The sequence below is a fragment of the Hemiscyllium ocellatum genome, chromosome 18 (assembly GCF_020745735.1).
Source record: "Hemiscyllium ocellatum isolate sHemOce1 chromosome 18, sHemOce1.pat.X.cur, whole genome shotgun sequence".
NCBI classification, from domain to species: Eukaryota; Metazoa; Chordata; class Chondrichthyes; order Orectolobiformes; family Hemiscylliidae; genus Hemiscyllium; species Hemiscyllium ocellatum.
This window is the reverse complement of record NC_083418.1, coordinates 49,711,604-49,727,618: the sequence shown is the minus strand read 5'-3', so window position 1 is coordinate 49,727,618 and position 16,015 is coordinate 49,711,604. Positions and strand designations below refer to the sequence as shown.

Genomic DNA, 16,015 nt, shown 5'->3' with positions numbered 1-16,015 from the left:
GCCTTTGTACGTCCATTTGAGATGAGCGTACTGATACTCTCTGAGGAATATCAGAACCAAAACAGCTTCTTAGTGATATAATTCCTGAGCAGTCATAACAAATAGAAATGAAGTTTTATGTTAGGCTGCGATACATTATGGCAAGGAGAACTCCCAGGTGGAAGGCAATGTACTGCCTCTAAATAGACCTTAGTTATTTCATCTTATTTAGATATGTGTAGTGCAAAACATTGAAACTAAACAACAAAGCAAGATTATAAGTCTGGTAAGACTAGACTCTCATTGCGTTGTCCTCCATCTCACTTACATAGCCAAGAAATGCACCATTGAATATAACAGACTATGTTCTTACATACTTACAGTTCAGTGTACAAAGGTATCAGCTCTGAAGCAGTGTGGAGCAATAGATCTGTGGACTACGTTTGTGAACTGGTGAACACAAGTGACACTTTCAGGTTCTGCAGCGGTCACATCAGCTTCGCAGAGATAACAAAGAACCATTATTAGAAGTAATGAAATTGTCATGACTGCTTGAGGCCAAGACTTTTAATGTGTTTTAGGAACAGAACTTCCAAAGAAGAGCCATCAGCCATGAAACAGTAACTAAGCATCTGCAGAGACAGAAACAGTTGGTTTCTTCATCACTTTCTGCTTTTATTTCAGATATCCAGAAGTTGGCCAATGCACGAGCTGTATATGAAATGCAATCTGATGGTACAGGTGTGGCATCACACAATCGACAGATACCTGATAAATGCAATTGCCCCGAGCAAAGACTTACATAACAAACTAGTCTACTCTGCCCTTACCTGCACCTGTAGGACAAAGAAATAAACTTACTCATTTGTCTCTTAATGTGTTTGCAGCCATTTTGCTTTTCTATTTGTTGCGGTTTAGTTGAAAACAGTGCACTATTCAGTTCGTGCTCTTGTGAGTGATTTGTTGAGATGGGCTAATAGTCCTAACTCTTCATGTTCTGGTTTGAGTTGCTGTCTCTGTCAATCCCATCAGTTTTCATCCCCCCATCATCCAACCTTTCATTTGGCTTTTGGCATTCCCAACTTCCCCCTCAGCACCATGGCTTATTACATTGCCACACCAATTATATTAATCCACTGTCCTCCCACTGAAATAGAGCAACAGGGAGTTGGATTCCACAGTATCCATGCACTCCTATGCTCTGAATGCTTTCAGCCTTACATTTGGAATTGGGCAACTTGATTGTCCTTCGCCTCTCAGTATTACAACATGATATAGCTCATCCCCAGACCTGTTTCCCACTTATCCAACACTCCATGGATCATCTCCTGATATGACCCCGGATGATTATAACCTAAATTGCAGGATTAACCATGGCCCAATTCTCAAACGGATTGTTTAAGATAGCTCTAACTGAATATTGTCCAGCCCCTAGAATGAAATGTCCATAGGTCCCTGAATAATGAACTTGCAATCCTCAGAATGGCTGGACCTGACCTGCAGGAATAACTGAGGCCTCTCCACAGATAGGAAAGACAGTGATCCCCAAGCAGTGGTGGGATCAAGTGACTGACTGGGTCCAACTTCCTTTACTACAATCAAATGACCAGCTGTAATGACACTCTATAATCGATCATAAGCACCCTTGACCTCACTAAGAACTGGTCCCATTTAACTTCGAGACATGGGAAGAAGTGTGGGAAAGTTCAAATGGAAATACAAAAAAAAGCTAACCAGACCCTGACTACCCAACCCCTCTCAGCAGGACATCACCTCCTACAGACATGTTTGTGTTTCACAGGGACATGCAGAAAAGGGGGTTAAAAACCAACTGCAACCCCTGGTGTCTGTGTTAGTGTGTTCATGTGCCGTGAAAGTCAGAGCTTGAGAATAGGTATTAAACTGCCTTAGACAACAGGTAAATGAGAGAATGACTGTTTCTTGTTCTAGTGCTGGCAGACTAGTACTAGACTGGGGCTCTGACTGCTGCTGTGAATCCCTGTAAAGGCACAGCTGAGAGCCTAGATGAGTTTAAGCAAATCTCTGGGAGTTCCCAGGATTTTGCATTCAAAGGAACAGTAGTCACAATTCCTAGGATGAGGTGAGCAAGCCTGTTATAATACTGAGGGCTACCAGGGCAAGTTGTTATGATCTCAGTTGATGTTACTGCTGGACAAGCCAAATCTCATTTGATTACTTTTTTTGAGTTAGCGTGGTCATTTCCTGAAAGATAAGTACACAAGACCCCAGATGTTCTTTAACAATATAGCAGAGGTTTACGACATAAGAATAAATCTTTAAGTTAAATTTAACTTAAAGCAGCAGGACAGGTTGATAAGGGGTTATGAATATATATGTAATACAGGGAGGTTATGATGGCTGTTGGTATTAGAAGTTGGTTAGGCTACAGCTGGAGTACTGAGTGCTGGCTGGTTGGCAAATTAAAAGGAGGATGTGATTAATCTGGAATGTGTGTAGTGGGGACTCATCATGAAATAAAGCGAGATTAGATAGGCTTGGGTTGTTTTCCTCAGAGAAGGCTGGTGGGGCACCTGATTGAGCTATATAAAGTTATGAGGGGCATTGACAGAGTAGACAGGATGAAACTTGTCCTTTTAATAGAGGGGTCAATAACCAAGTTCATTGATTTAAGGAAAGAGGCAGATAATTTAGAAGGGAGTTAAGGAAGAACTTTTTCATCCAGAGGATTCCTTGAACTCACTGCCTTGAATAGAGGAACGATTGCAACATTTAAGAAGTATTTAGAAGATGTCTTGCTATAGCAAGTGCTGGAAAACGGGACTAGAGAAGGGTTTGATAGTCAGTACAGGCATGATGGGCTGAACTCTACAACTCTATAAAACAAATTAAACTCTTTAAATACAGAACTCACGTTTAAAAGATATGAAAACACCCAGGAAAGTCTCATTGGTTCCCCAAAACTATCACTTTACAGTGAACAAAATCCAAAGAAGTTAGCTCATTATCCCAAATCTTTAAATCTGACACACTGATTCTCCCCAGTTCTTTCCTGTGAACTTTCTTACATGATCACCAATGAAACTGAAAGCTTATATCTTCTCTGTCTTTTAAGAATCTGTAGATTTCTAATCAAATACTCCTGTTCTGGAAATTACATAAACTAACTTTCTACTAAGATGACTTATTTCTCAAACTGTTCTATACTGCTTTCTAACAGAGAAAATATGTTTTGCCTCCAAAAGTGTTCAAAAACACTTCTAATCTCTGGGCTACGTATGTCAAAATTCTACCTGACCTCTCTGACCCCAAGAGGTTCAAGCTGCGGAGGGTATGAATTCAGATTTCTCCAGTTTCCTCATTTCCCCTCCCCCCACCTTGTCTCAGTCGGTTCCCTCAACTCAGCACCGCCCTCCTAACCTGCAATCTCCTTCCTGACCTCCCCGCCCCCACCCCACTCCGGCCTATCACCCTCACCTTGACCTCCTTCCACCTATCCCACCTCCATCGCCCCTCCCCCAAGTCCCTCCTCCCTACCTTTTATCTTAGCCTGCTTGACTACTCTCTCTCATTCCTGATGAAGGGCTTATGTTCGAAACGTCGAATTCCCTATTCCTGAGATGCTGCCTGGCCTGCTGTGCTTTGACCAGCAACACATTTTCAAGCTGAGGAGGGTCAACTTGCCCCTAGAAAGGCGACCTTCGGTATGTCAGACCTATGGCCCTGGGGTTACCCCAACAACATTCCAGGGCCAATAAGATCCAATTGTGAACAGGCTCCTTCTACAGCTGGAGAGCCAGGGACTATCCAATGACACAGTGAGAGGGAGAGAAAGAAGAAAACCTATTGAGGGCATTTTTGAGGCACGGATGACAAAAGGTGCAAGTATGAGCTCCTGCATAAATGTTTCTGGTGTGAACTGTCATGCACTTGTGATTCTCTGTGTCAATGGTATATGCATCTTAAGACCTCCAGCAATAAGTTGTTCAGCACATTTGGTAAGTGAGGAAGGTGAATATTAATGAGGTGATTTGTGATGTTTATAAAGTATTTTACAAGCTATAGTCCCTCTTAATTGGCCATGAGCTGCTGCCGAGCGAGAAACTCACATTGGCGTTCAGCAAATGCATTGAAAATGCATCAAGTTTCTCCGAAATTTGAGATAGGACTTGTTGGATTTCTCACATGATTCTGCCATAAATCTCACCATAGCCGTTGCTCTTCACAGCCCTACAGGATTCCACCCAATGGCACTGTTTTCAACAAAGCATCTTTGAAATGATGTGATTGATGATAATTTTTGCACTTGGTTGCTTGAGTCACTTCAAGAAAATAAAACCTGACTGCTTTATGGTGGTCACATTTGTACAACCTTTTCAGGCTTGAAGCTTTTGTTTTGGAGTTAATTGGGGAAAGCCTGCTAAGAACAAGCTGCCAATCTTGTCTTTTGTTTTGGCAACACTTTTGTAGTGAATTCACTGTGAAACCCAATTGTTCTTCTGAAAGAATGTGACGTACAGAACTTTTCAAAGATATAATTCTTGAATAAGCTGTGTCTGCCAATTCCCCAGACAGAACCACACATGACTACACCTGCAATATGACCAAATCAATAAACTTCAGAATCTTTTTGCATCTTTTCCTCTTTGACTTTAAGAATAATCATTCTTAACCAAAAAATGTTTTTTGTTCTCTGCAGATAACATGGGGTGGTGGGGTTAGAGAAAGACCATCAGACATAGGAGTGGAAGTAAGGCCATTCAGCCCATCGATTCCACTCCGCCATTCAATCATGGTTGATGGGCATTTCAACTCCACTTACCCGCATTCTCCCCGTAACCCTTAATTCCTCGTGACATCACGAATTTATCAACTTCTGCCTTGAAGACATTTAGCGTCCCGGCCTTCACTGCACTCTGCGGCAATGAATTCCACAGGCCCACCACTCTCTGGTTGAAGAAATGTCTCCGCATTTCTGTTCTGAATTGACCCCCTCGAATTTTAAGGCTGTGCCCACGGGTCCTAGTCTCCTCGCCTAACGGAAACAATTTCCTAGCGTCCACCCTTTCCAAGCCATGTATTCCTTGTAAGTTTCTATTAAATCTCCCCTTAATCTTCTAAACTCCAATGAACACACTCCAAGGATCCTCAGCCGTTCCTCGTATGTTAGACCAACCATTCCAGGGATCATCCGTGTGAATCTCCACTGGACATGCTCCACTGCCAGTATGTCCTTCCTGAGGTGTGCGGACCAAAACTGGACACAGTACTCCAAATGGGGCCTAACCAGAGCTTTATAAAGTCTCAGTAGCACAACGGTGCTTTTATATTCCAACCCTCTTGAGATAAATGACAACATTGCATTCACTTTCTTAATCATGAACTCAACCTGCATGTTTATCTTTAGAGAATCCTCAACTAGCACTCTCAGATCCCTTTGTACTTTGGCTTTACGAATTTTCTCACCGTTTAGAAAGTAGTCTATGCTTTTATTCTGTTTTCCAAAGTGTAAGACATTGCATTTGCTCACGTTGAATTCCATCAGCCATTTCCTGAACCACTCTCCCAAACTGTCTAGATCCTTCTGCAGCCTCACCACTTCCTCAGTACTACCTGCCTGTCCACCTAACTTCGTATCATCGGCAAACTTCGCTAGAATGCCCCCAGTCCCTTCATCCAGATCATTAATATATAATGTGAACAGCTGCGGCCCCAACACTGAACCCTGCAGGACACCGCTTGTCACCGGCTGCCATTCCGAAAAAGAACCTTTCATCCCAACTCTCTGACTTCTGTCAGACAGCTAATCCTCAATCCATACCAGTAGCTCACCTCGAACACCATGGGCCCTCACCTTGCTCAGCAGCCTCCCGTGTGGCACCTTATCAAAAGCCTTTTGGAAGTCTAGATTTCCCTGGTCTAACCTACATGTCACCTCTTCAAAGAATTCAAACAGGTTTGTCAGACACGACCTCCCCTTACTAAATCCATGTTGATTGTTCTAATCAGACTCTGCTCTTCCAAGAATTTAGAAACCTCATCCTTAATGATGGATTCTAGAAAGTTGATGGTTCCTCTATCTTGATAAACACAAAATTCAATCACTGTTATTTTACATTCCTACAATGAAGTGACAACATTGCTGAACTTAAAACATAGAAATGTATACTTTATTTAGATATATAAAAATTGTTAGACTAACATTAATACATAAATGAAGTTTTATTAGCCAGATCTTTATTTCACTTTTTAAAAACATAAATTGATATTTAATCAATATTAATAAAAACAAACCTCAGTTAAAAATCTTTCATACAATGGCTCAGATATTTTGGTTTCTTGGTAATTGGAGACCGACATTGACTAGACAATAGTTGCCTGACAAATGGTAACTTTTTTATGGACAATTACCTGGCCCCTCGATCTCTCTATGAACATTCTCAACCCTGAGTTAGAGTAATCAACTTCAGGAGGTTTCCATTTGCATACGTTAATAGTTGGCCGGAAAGTGTTAGAGGAATTGAATGTGCTCTGGCTCCTGGCTAACTATAAATCAAACCACCCATTTCAAAGACAGCCTACTGACCTTCCTTACAATGAAATACCGTAATGATATCACCCACTCCAACAGTAAGGCAAATGGGGCCTGCTTTTTAATGTGTCATGTGCAAGACAGTGTCCCCAGACTGGAAGACTTTCCGATACTGAAGTGTCAGCTTAGATTTCGTGCTGAAAAATATTCCTGAATTATCTTTCCCAACTGCAGGGCGTGTGTCGTAAGAGAGACTAGAGAGGAAAAAGCAGAAATATCTATTCTTGTATCTATTTCTCAAAAAATAATTGAATAGTTGAATAGTCAGTTGAATAGTCTTATCAAAATACAAACACTGTTCTAAATAGTAACATCTATAAAAAAAACCCTTAGCAAAAAGCCAAATTTAGACCAAGATTGTTATGAGCAGAATACAAAAATAGTTCAGAACTTTTCCATTTTTTGAAACAGACATTAATACTGATAGTTTCTAAGTTAATAGTGGATACATATAAACAACAAATATAGCAAACAGTCTTCATTTTAAAGTGGATCCAACAGTTGTCAACAAATGTATCTTATTATTCTTACTATTATTCAGTCAGAGATGTACAGTATGGAAACAGTCAGTCCAACTCATCCACGCTGACCAGATATCCTAAATTAATCTAGTCCCATTTGCCAGCATTTGGCCCAGATCCCTTTAAACCCTTCCTATTCATATACCCATCCAGATGCCATTTAAATGTTTAACTGTACTGGCCTCTAACACTTCCTTTGGCAGCTCATTCCATACACACACCACCCTCTGTGTGAAAAGTTACCCCTTAGCTCTCTTTTGAATCTTTCACCTCTCACCCTAACCTATGCCTGCTAGTTCTGGACTCCCCCACCACAGGGAAAGGACCTTGGCTTTTTCCCCTATACATGCCCCTAAATGGTTCTACACCTACATAAGGAACAGGAGGATGGCCAGAGTGAGGGCAGGCCCGATCAGGGATAGTGGAGGAAACGTGCTTGCAGTCGGAAGTAGAGAAAGTCTTTAATGAATACTTTGCTTCAATATTCACTACTGTGATGGACCTTGACATTTCTGAGGACAGTGTGACTCAGACTGATGTGTTAGAAAGGAAGATGTGCTGAAAATTTTGAAAAAACATAAGGATAGATAAACCCCCTGGGCCAGGCGGGATATATCCTGGATAACTATGGGAAGTGTGGCAAGAGGTTGCTGTGCCATAGGTGATGGTATTTGCATCCTCACTGTCATCTGGAGTAATGTCAGATGATTGGAGGGTGGCAAATGTTATTCTCGTGATCAAGAAAGGGAATAGGGAGAACTCTGGGAATTACAGACTAGTCAGTTTTAACATCAGTGGTAGGCAAAAATATAGGAGAGGATTTATGATTACTTGGAAAACCATAGTTTGATTAGAGGTAGTCCACATGGCTTTGTGAGGGGCAGGTCATGCCTCTCAAACCTTAAAGAATTCTTTGAGGATGTGATAAAACACATTGATGACTAATGGTATCCCGCAGGGATCGCTTCTATGACCTCTGCTCTTTGTAATTTTTATAAATGACTTGGCTGAGGAAGTGGAGTTATGCGTTAATAAGTTTACTGATGACATGAAGGTTGGAGGAGTTGTGGATTGTGTGGAAGGCTGTTGTAGGTTGCAACAGGACATTGACAGGATGCAGAACAGGCCGGATAAGTGGCAGATGGAGTTCAACCTGGAAAAGTGTGAAGTCATTCACTTTGGAAGATTGAATTTGAATGCAGAATACAGGGTTAAAAGGCAGGATTCTTGGTAGTGTGGAGGAAAAGATAGATCTTGGGGTCCATGCCCATTGATCCCTCAAAGTTGCTACCCAAGTTGATAAGATTGTTAAGAAGGCATATGGATGGCTGTTTTTCATTAAAGGGGGATTGAGTTTAAGAGCTGCAAGAGTTATGCTGCAGCTGTATAAAGCCCTGGTTAGACCACACTTGGAATACTGTATTCAGTTCTGGTCACCTCATTACAGGAAAGATGTGAAAAGCTTAGAGAGGGTGCAGAGGAGATTTACTAGGATGCTGTCTGGACTGGAGGGCATGTCTTATGAAGTAAGATCGAGGGAACTAACGCTTTTCTCATTGGAGTGAAGATGGATGAAAGGTGACTTGATACATTGTACAAGGTGTTGAGAGGCATAGATAGAGCAGATAGCCAGAGACTTTCCCAGGGCAGAAATGTCTATCACGAGAGGGCATAATTTTAAAGTATTTGGAGGAAGGTTTAGGAAAGATTTCAGAGGTAGGTTCTTTACACAGAGAGTGAGTGTGTGTGTTGGGTGTGCAGTGGTAGTAGAGTCAGATACATTAGGGACATTTAAGTGACTCTTGGATAAGCACATGGAAGATCGTATAATGAAGGGTATGTAGGTTAGTCTGATCTTAGAATAGGATAAAATGCCAACATAATATCGAGGGACAAAGGGCTTGAACTGTGCTGTACACCCTACCCCCCCCCCCCCCGACCTATCACCTTCATCCCCTCCCCCACTCACCTATTGTACTCTATGGTACTTTCTCCCCACCCCCACCCTCCTCTCATTTATCTCTCCACCCTTCAGGTTTTTTGCCTGTATTCCTGATGAAGGGCTTTTGCCTGAAACATCGATTTTACAGCTCCTCGGATGCTGCCTGAACTGCTGTGCTCTTCCAGCACCACTAATCCAGAATCTGGTTTCGAACATCTGCAGTCATTGTTTTTACCTGTCCTGCTCTACGTCACTTTCTTTCATTAAGTTATTCTGTTTTGACACAAAGATTGGCCTTGAAGGCGTATGCTTAATACTCAACTTGTTAGGAGCTCGGTAATGGATTTTCCCTTTGCTTCTAATCATTCAGTTAACAAGAACAAAAATACTAGTACTTGCATATAGATACAGAGCTTACAATGTTCCAGGACAAGTTTCTGACCAGTAAATCTCAGACTATATATGGGGATACATACAAACAAAGCTATTGTTGGTCATATGTATGAAAACATTTTATTATACATAATGAAATCTAAACAAGAATGTTACTTCATTTTATAGCTGCAAAATCTGAATATATTGATCAACTTAACCTAATTTCATTGTGAAGAATCTGCTAATTGTGTCCATCTCAATATTAATTTCAACGCAGAACTGACAATTGTCATCTTCTTGCTTTGGTGTATAAGTTAACGAAGTGGTGAAACCCACACCATTTTCAAATGGTTTGTTTTCAATGCAGTTGGTTTCTTTAAAAGGGTAAATACCCTTGTACCAGGTAATGCAACAGTCTCCTAAAGCACATCCCGTAACAGTGCAGGAAATCGTTACAGGTTGGCCAACTTTAGGAGCTGGTGTTTGGCACGTTATCGGTGATATCTCTGGTTTATCTGTTGGAATAAAAATTGAAATAAATAAAACTCTTAATAATGTAACAAAGATATTGATTTTATTTTAATTATGAAAAGGAACACAACAATATTCAGTAGTTCTAGTAGCACTGTGCACTCCAACACTAGGGGTCTTTTGATTTTTCATCCCAACTTCTGCCATTCTACAAATGCTAAGATACTTTACCAAGAGTCAGCACTGCTGCTGCAATAATTATGTGCCTTAATGTTCAAGATGAAAATAAAAACCATGGAAGTAATAAGAAAACATCTAGTTATCTTCTGTCCCAAAGTAGAAGACATGGAGTTCAAAGAAGAATGAAGATGGAGTCAGAGATGAGAAAAAAAACAAACCTATTCAATAATCAATATGTAAGAAGGAATTCTGTTCTTCAAACTGGGAAAAATTGAGTGTGAGATTAAAATGTTGTTAACCTCATGTTAGAAAAATAGTTAAAAGTGACTTTATTCGAATTTACACATATGGGCAAGAAGCATGTGTTGCAAATCAAAATGGCCATGTTTCCAACATGAGAAATCTTCCCTAAATATGGTACATCTAGGGAATGGACAAAAAGGGAGCTGCAGAAGATACAGAGGACAGTTACCATGAATTCATCTATTAAGCACAAAGTCACTCCATGCCACAAAATACTTCAGTCACTTTCAAGTCAGTGAGATCCAAGAAGTAGCTGTGAATGTATTATTTACCACAGCTTCCACTATAAATCTGAAGAAAGTGTCAGTAGTCAGTTAAGATTAGCGTACTCAGTGTGGAAACAGGCCCTTTGGCCCAACAAGTCCACACCGACCCGCAACCCATATTTATCCCTTCACCTAACACTACAAGCAATTTAACATGGTCAATTCACCTAATCTACACATTTTTGGACTGTGTGAGGAAACCGGGGGAAACCCACACAGACACGGGGAGAATGTGCAAACCCCACACAGTCAGTCGCCTGAGGCAGGAATTGAACCCAGGTCTCCAGCACTGTGAGGCAGCAGTGCTAACCACTGTGCCACCATGCCACCTGTGTTAAGTCCCAAACACTGAAATATTCCACTTCAATCTGAAGGTAGCTACATAGATTTTGATGAAATTATTTGAAGTCTTACAGACAGCAAGTTAGAAGGATTTTTGTCACAAAGAAATTGTCAATGTCTTCTTGCTGTACATTTTATTAATCTTCAGTGAAGCACAACACGAGATCCATATTACTCTTTCTGTTTAAACAGACATAGGTACCAGTTTAAATAATATTTTTCTTTTTTTTGTATAGAGACACCTTTAATTGTGATTCCGGTGCAGCCAGATTTACACTGAAACAACCAGCGCCCCTCCTCTCTCTCGTAAACAATAGGGCAGAGACTTCCATCAGAGACTGCATGTGAGGGGAGTGCACTGGGTAATACACAGGTCACTTGTGCAGTGAAAGAAGTTACTGACATAAGGATCAGAATTCCTTGATACTTTGCTCAAAACCAGAATGATCGAGCAGTTCAGCCTTCAATTGTGTGAGATATAAGACAAATTCAGAATTGTGCAGATAATGGGTACACTGGAGGAGTCCTTATATGCACCGTAGCCCATCTTGAAATATTGAGAGTTGGGTCAACATACTAGAGACCATGGCAGCAAAGAGCAGTTCCTTCACTGTTGCTTAGTTTGCTGCAATGCTGGTGTTGTGTATCAGACTAGAGAAGGGTTTGCCATGCAAATTTATTCCTCTCACTATTAATATTGACTACTTTCTTGCAGACAAATGGCCGTGTACAACCAAGAGCCTTTTCAGTACCATGACCATGATAGTTCAAAAGGGTGGCAGGACATGCACATTTCCTGCAAGCCAATGAGATGCCAGAACAAAGAGATACGGAATACAGGACTAAAGCAGGCAGTCTAGAGCAGGTCACCTACGGATTCACTGCCTTCGTGATAATTTAAACTGCGTTTACTTCAATGCAAGAGGCCTGACTGATAAAGCATATGAACTCGGGGCATGGTTGGGAACATGGCACTGGGATATTGCAGCTATTACAGATAAGTATGTCAGGGATGGACAGGACTGGTTGCTTAATGTTCTAGGGTATAGATGCTATACAAAGGATAGAAAGGGAGGCAAGTGATGAGAGGAGAGGGTGTTTGATTAAGGATAACATTACTGCTGTACTTCGGGAGGATATTCATGGGAGAATGTTCAGTGAATTTATATGGGCAAAACTTAAAAATAAGAAAGGATGATCACCTTATTAGGTTATTCTCCCCCCATTTCTCCCCCACCACAGTCATCAAGAAATTGAGAAACAAATATATAAGAGATCTCAGATACCTGTATAAATAATAACATAGAACATAGAACAATACAGTGCAGAACAGGCCCTTCGGCGCTAGAGGTTGAGCCAACCTGTGAACTAATCCAAGCCCATCACCCGACACTATCACATCAACATCCATATGCTTATCCAAGGACTGTTTAAATGCTCCTAATGTGGCTACGTTAACTACATTGGCAGGCAACCTGCCTCTGACATCTGTCTGAAATCTATCACTCCTCAATTCGCAGCTAGGCCCCCTTGTACAAGCAGATGTCATCATCCTAGGAAAAGGACTCTCATTGCCCACCCTATCTAATCCTCTGATCATCTTATATGTCTCTATTAAGTCACCTCTTAGCCTTCTCTCCAATGAGAACAGATCCAATTCCCACAGGCCTTTGCTTCAGACAAGGTAATATCCTGATAAATCTCCTCTGCACCTTTTCCACAGCTTCCACATCCTTCTGTAATAGGGCAAGCAGAACTGTACACAATATTCCAAGTGAGGCCGCACAGTGTTTTGTACAGTTGCAGCTTGACATCACAGTCCCAGAACTCAATTCCTCTTCCAATAAAACCCAACACACTGTATGCATGCTTAACAGCACTATCAGCCTGGGTGGCAACTTTCAGGGACCTATGTACATGAACACCAAGATCCCTCTGCACATCCATACGACCAAGAATCTTTCCATTGACCCAGTATTTAACTTCCTGTTATTCTTCCCAAAGTGAATCACCTCACATTTAATCGGCATTGAACTCCATTTGCCACCTTTCAGCTCAGTTCTGCAGTTTATCCAAGTCTCCCTACAAAATTCTTCCACACTGTCCACCACTCCACCGACTTTAGTATCATCTAAAAACTTACTAACCAAGTAGTTTATAAAAATGACAAATAGCAGTGGTCTCAAAACAGATTCTTGTAGCACACCACTAATAACCGGACTCCAGGCTGAATATTTTCCATCAATCACCACTCGTTGCCTTCTTACAGAAAGCCAGTTTCTAGTCCAAACTGCTAAATCACCTTCAATCCACGCCTCCGTATTTTCTCCAGTAGCCTACCATGTGGAACCTTATCAAAAGCTTTACTGAAGTCCATGTACACCACGTCAACTGCCCTACCCTCACCCATATGCTTGGTCATCTTCTCAAAACACTCAATTAGGTTTGTGAGACATGACCTGCCCTTAACTAATCCATGTTAACTATTTCCAATCAAATTATTGCTTGCCAGATAATTATAAATCTTATCACTTATAATCTTTACCCCCAAAACTTTTCCTAAAACATAAAGCTCACTGGTCTATAATTAGCTGGGTCATCTCTACTGGCCTTCTTGAACAAAAACACAAATTTGGAATCCACCAGTCCTCCTCTGGTGCTAAACCTGTAGACAATGACGACTCAAAGATCAAGGCCAAAGGCTCAGCCATCTCCTTCCTAGAGAATTCTCGGAAAAATCCCATCTAGTCCAGGGGATTTATCTATTTTCACACCTTCTAGAATTGTTAACACCTCCTCTTTCCTCATTCCTTTCAAGTCTAATAGTGTGTATCTAGTCTTCTCCTCTACAATAATCTCCTTTTCCTGAGTGAAAACAGATGAGAAATATTTGTTTAGCATCTCTCCGGTCTCCACAGGGTCCACACACAACTTCCCACTTCTGTCTTTGACAGGCCCTATTCCTACCCTCGTTATCCTTTTATTCCTCATATACCTATAGAAAGCTTTAGGGTTCTCCTTTTTTCTAACTGCTAAAGACTGTTTATGTCCCCTCTTTGCTCTTCTGAGGTCTATCTTTAAATCCTTCCTAGCTACTCAAACTCTCCATCGCCTCTTCTGAACCGTTGGACAAAATAAAATTATCTCAGAGTACATCAGGACCTTGATCAGATGGGCCAATGGGCTGAGGAACTGCAGATGGAGTTCAATTTATATACGTTTGAGGTGTCACATTATGGTAAGCCAAACCAGTGCACGACTTATACAGCTAATGGTAGGGCCCTGGGAAGTATTGCTGAACAATGGGATCCAGTGGTGCAGGTGCATTTTTCCTTGAAAAGGTAGTGAAGGCGGCATACTTGCCTTCATTGGTCAGAACATTGTATATAAGAGTTGGAACGTCATGTTGTGGCTTTATAAGGCATTGCTGAGTCCAGTTTTAGAATACTGCATACAATTCTGGATGCCATTCTGTAGGAAAGATGTTGTTAGACTTGAGAGGGTGCAGAAAAGATTTACAAGCATGTTGCTGGGACTGATAGGTTTGAGCTATAGGATGAGGTTGAATAGATTAAGGCTTTTTCCACTGGAGCAGAGGCTGACTGGTAACCTTAGGCTGGTTTATAAAATCATAAGAGGTATGGATGGATGGAAGAATAGCCAAGGTCTTCTTCCTAGGGTGGAGGGAGACCAAAACTAGGGCATAGGCTTCAGGTAAGAAGGCAAAGATTTAAGACGGATATAAGGGGTAACTTTTTCACGTAGATGGTGGTGCGGGTATGAAATGAGGTGCCAGAGGAAGTGGTGGAGACAATTACAATTTCAACATATAAGAAGCATCTGGATGTGTACATGGTTGGGAGGGTTTCAAGGGATACTGACCAAATGCTGGCAAATGGGGCTAGGTCAGATTGGGAAGTCTGGGCAAGGTGGACTGAGGGGTCTGTTTCCATGCTGTATGACTCTTATAAGTAGCTCGCATTAGCCTAAAATCCAGCCAAATCACACCACCTGGATTACGATAGTTACACACTTTACAAATTTTGATCAAAACACTGGAAGGAATTTGCTATTCCTTCTCATCCTTGGCTAAATGTCGAAGAGGTCATTACTTCTGCTGGTGAGTAGATGTTATTGGTTTTCCACTAGAGTGTCACTAATCTGACTTCCTCTCTTGTAGAATTCTTACTGGATTAGAAATCCCTGTTGTATGCTGTCTAATGGCAAATTACAGAGAATTAAGCATAAGGAACAGCAAAATAAATCTATCCAAAATTGTAAAAGTAATTGGAATAGGATAAAAGGCCAGCAATGACACTGCGGGCCGAAGGGACTGCACTGTGCAGTACTGTTCTAAATGTTCTTTAAAGTAACGATATCGGTGTTTGGCATTTTTGTCCGTTTCACAGCAGCTACCAACCTGAGATAATCAGAGTATTTTGGATACTCATACAGCTGTGTGTAACTAAGGCAGTGATAATGATAACTGGGATGCTGGATGGAACCACATTAACACTGCTTCATTTTAAAGGATCACCCATTACATCACCCCAACAGCCACAAATTAAGGCAGCACCTCCTCTCTACCTAAAATGGTATATCTACATCATTTTGTGTGTCGTCTGAAATGCCACACTGACATCACTATAGATTACAACCAAACATGTACGAAACAATAACTCTCAAGATGGACATTTTACCTGCAGCAATCGATCCATTTCCTTGAGCAGAGGTTGTACTCTTAATACCTGAACACAGAAATACTTAGTTAAATTCAACATTAATTAAGTGAAGTTCATCCTTAGAATATTCAAGTATTAAGTAACTCTTCTAATAGTAATGAGCTAGAGAAATGATTGCTGGACATCTTGCTGAGATATTTGTATCATCAAAAGTCACAGGTGAGGTATCAGAAGACATGGAGGTTGGCTAACGTGATGCCACTATTTAAGAAGGGTGGTAAGGGCAAACCAGGGAACTATAGACCAGCTTGACTAACGTTGGTGGTGGGCAAGTTGTTGGAGGGAATCCTGAGGGACAGGATGTACATGTATTTGGCAAGGCA

At 41.2% G+C, this 16,015-nt stretch overlaps 1 protein-coding gene across 1 annotated transcript in view; it reads right to left on the bottom strand.

Annotated features, from left to right (window-relative positions):
- Nucleotides 1-9,083: 9,083 nt before the first annotated feature.
- Nucleotides 9,084-16,015, bottom strand: part of LOC132824217 (uncharacterized) — a 43,690-nt gene continuing 36,758 nt past the window's right edge. The window contains exons 11-12 of the mRNA XM_060838523.1: nucleotides 15,651-15,698; nucleotides 9,084-9,903 (exon numbers count right to left, since the gene is read on the bottom strand). Coding sequence (XP_060694506.1) covers nucleotides 9,602-9,903; nucleotides 15,651-15,698 — 350 coding nt within the window. The 3' untranslated portion in view covers nucleotides 9,084-9,601. The remainder of the gene's footprint in view (nucleotides 9,904-15,650; nucleotides 15,699-16,015) is intronic.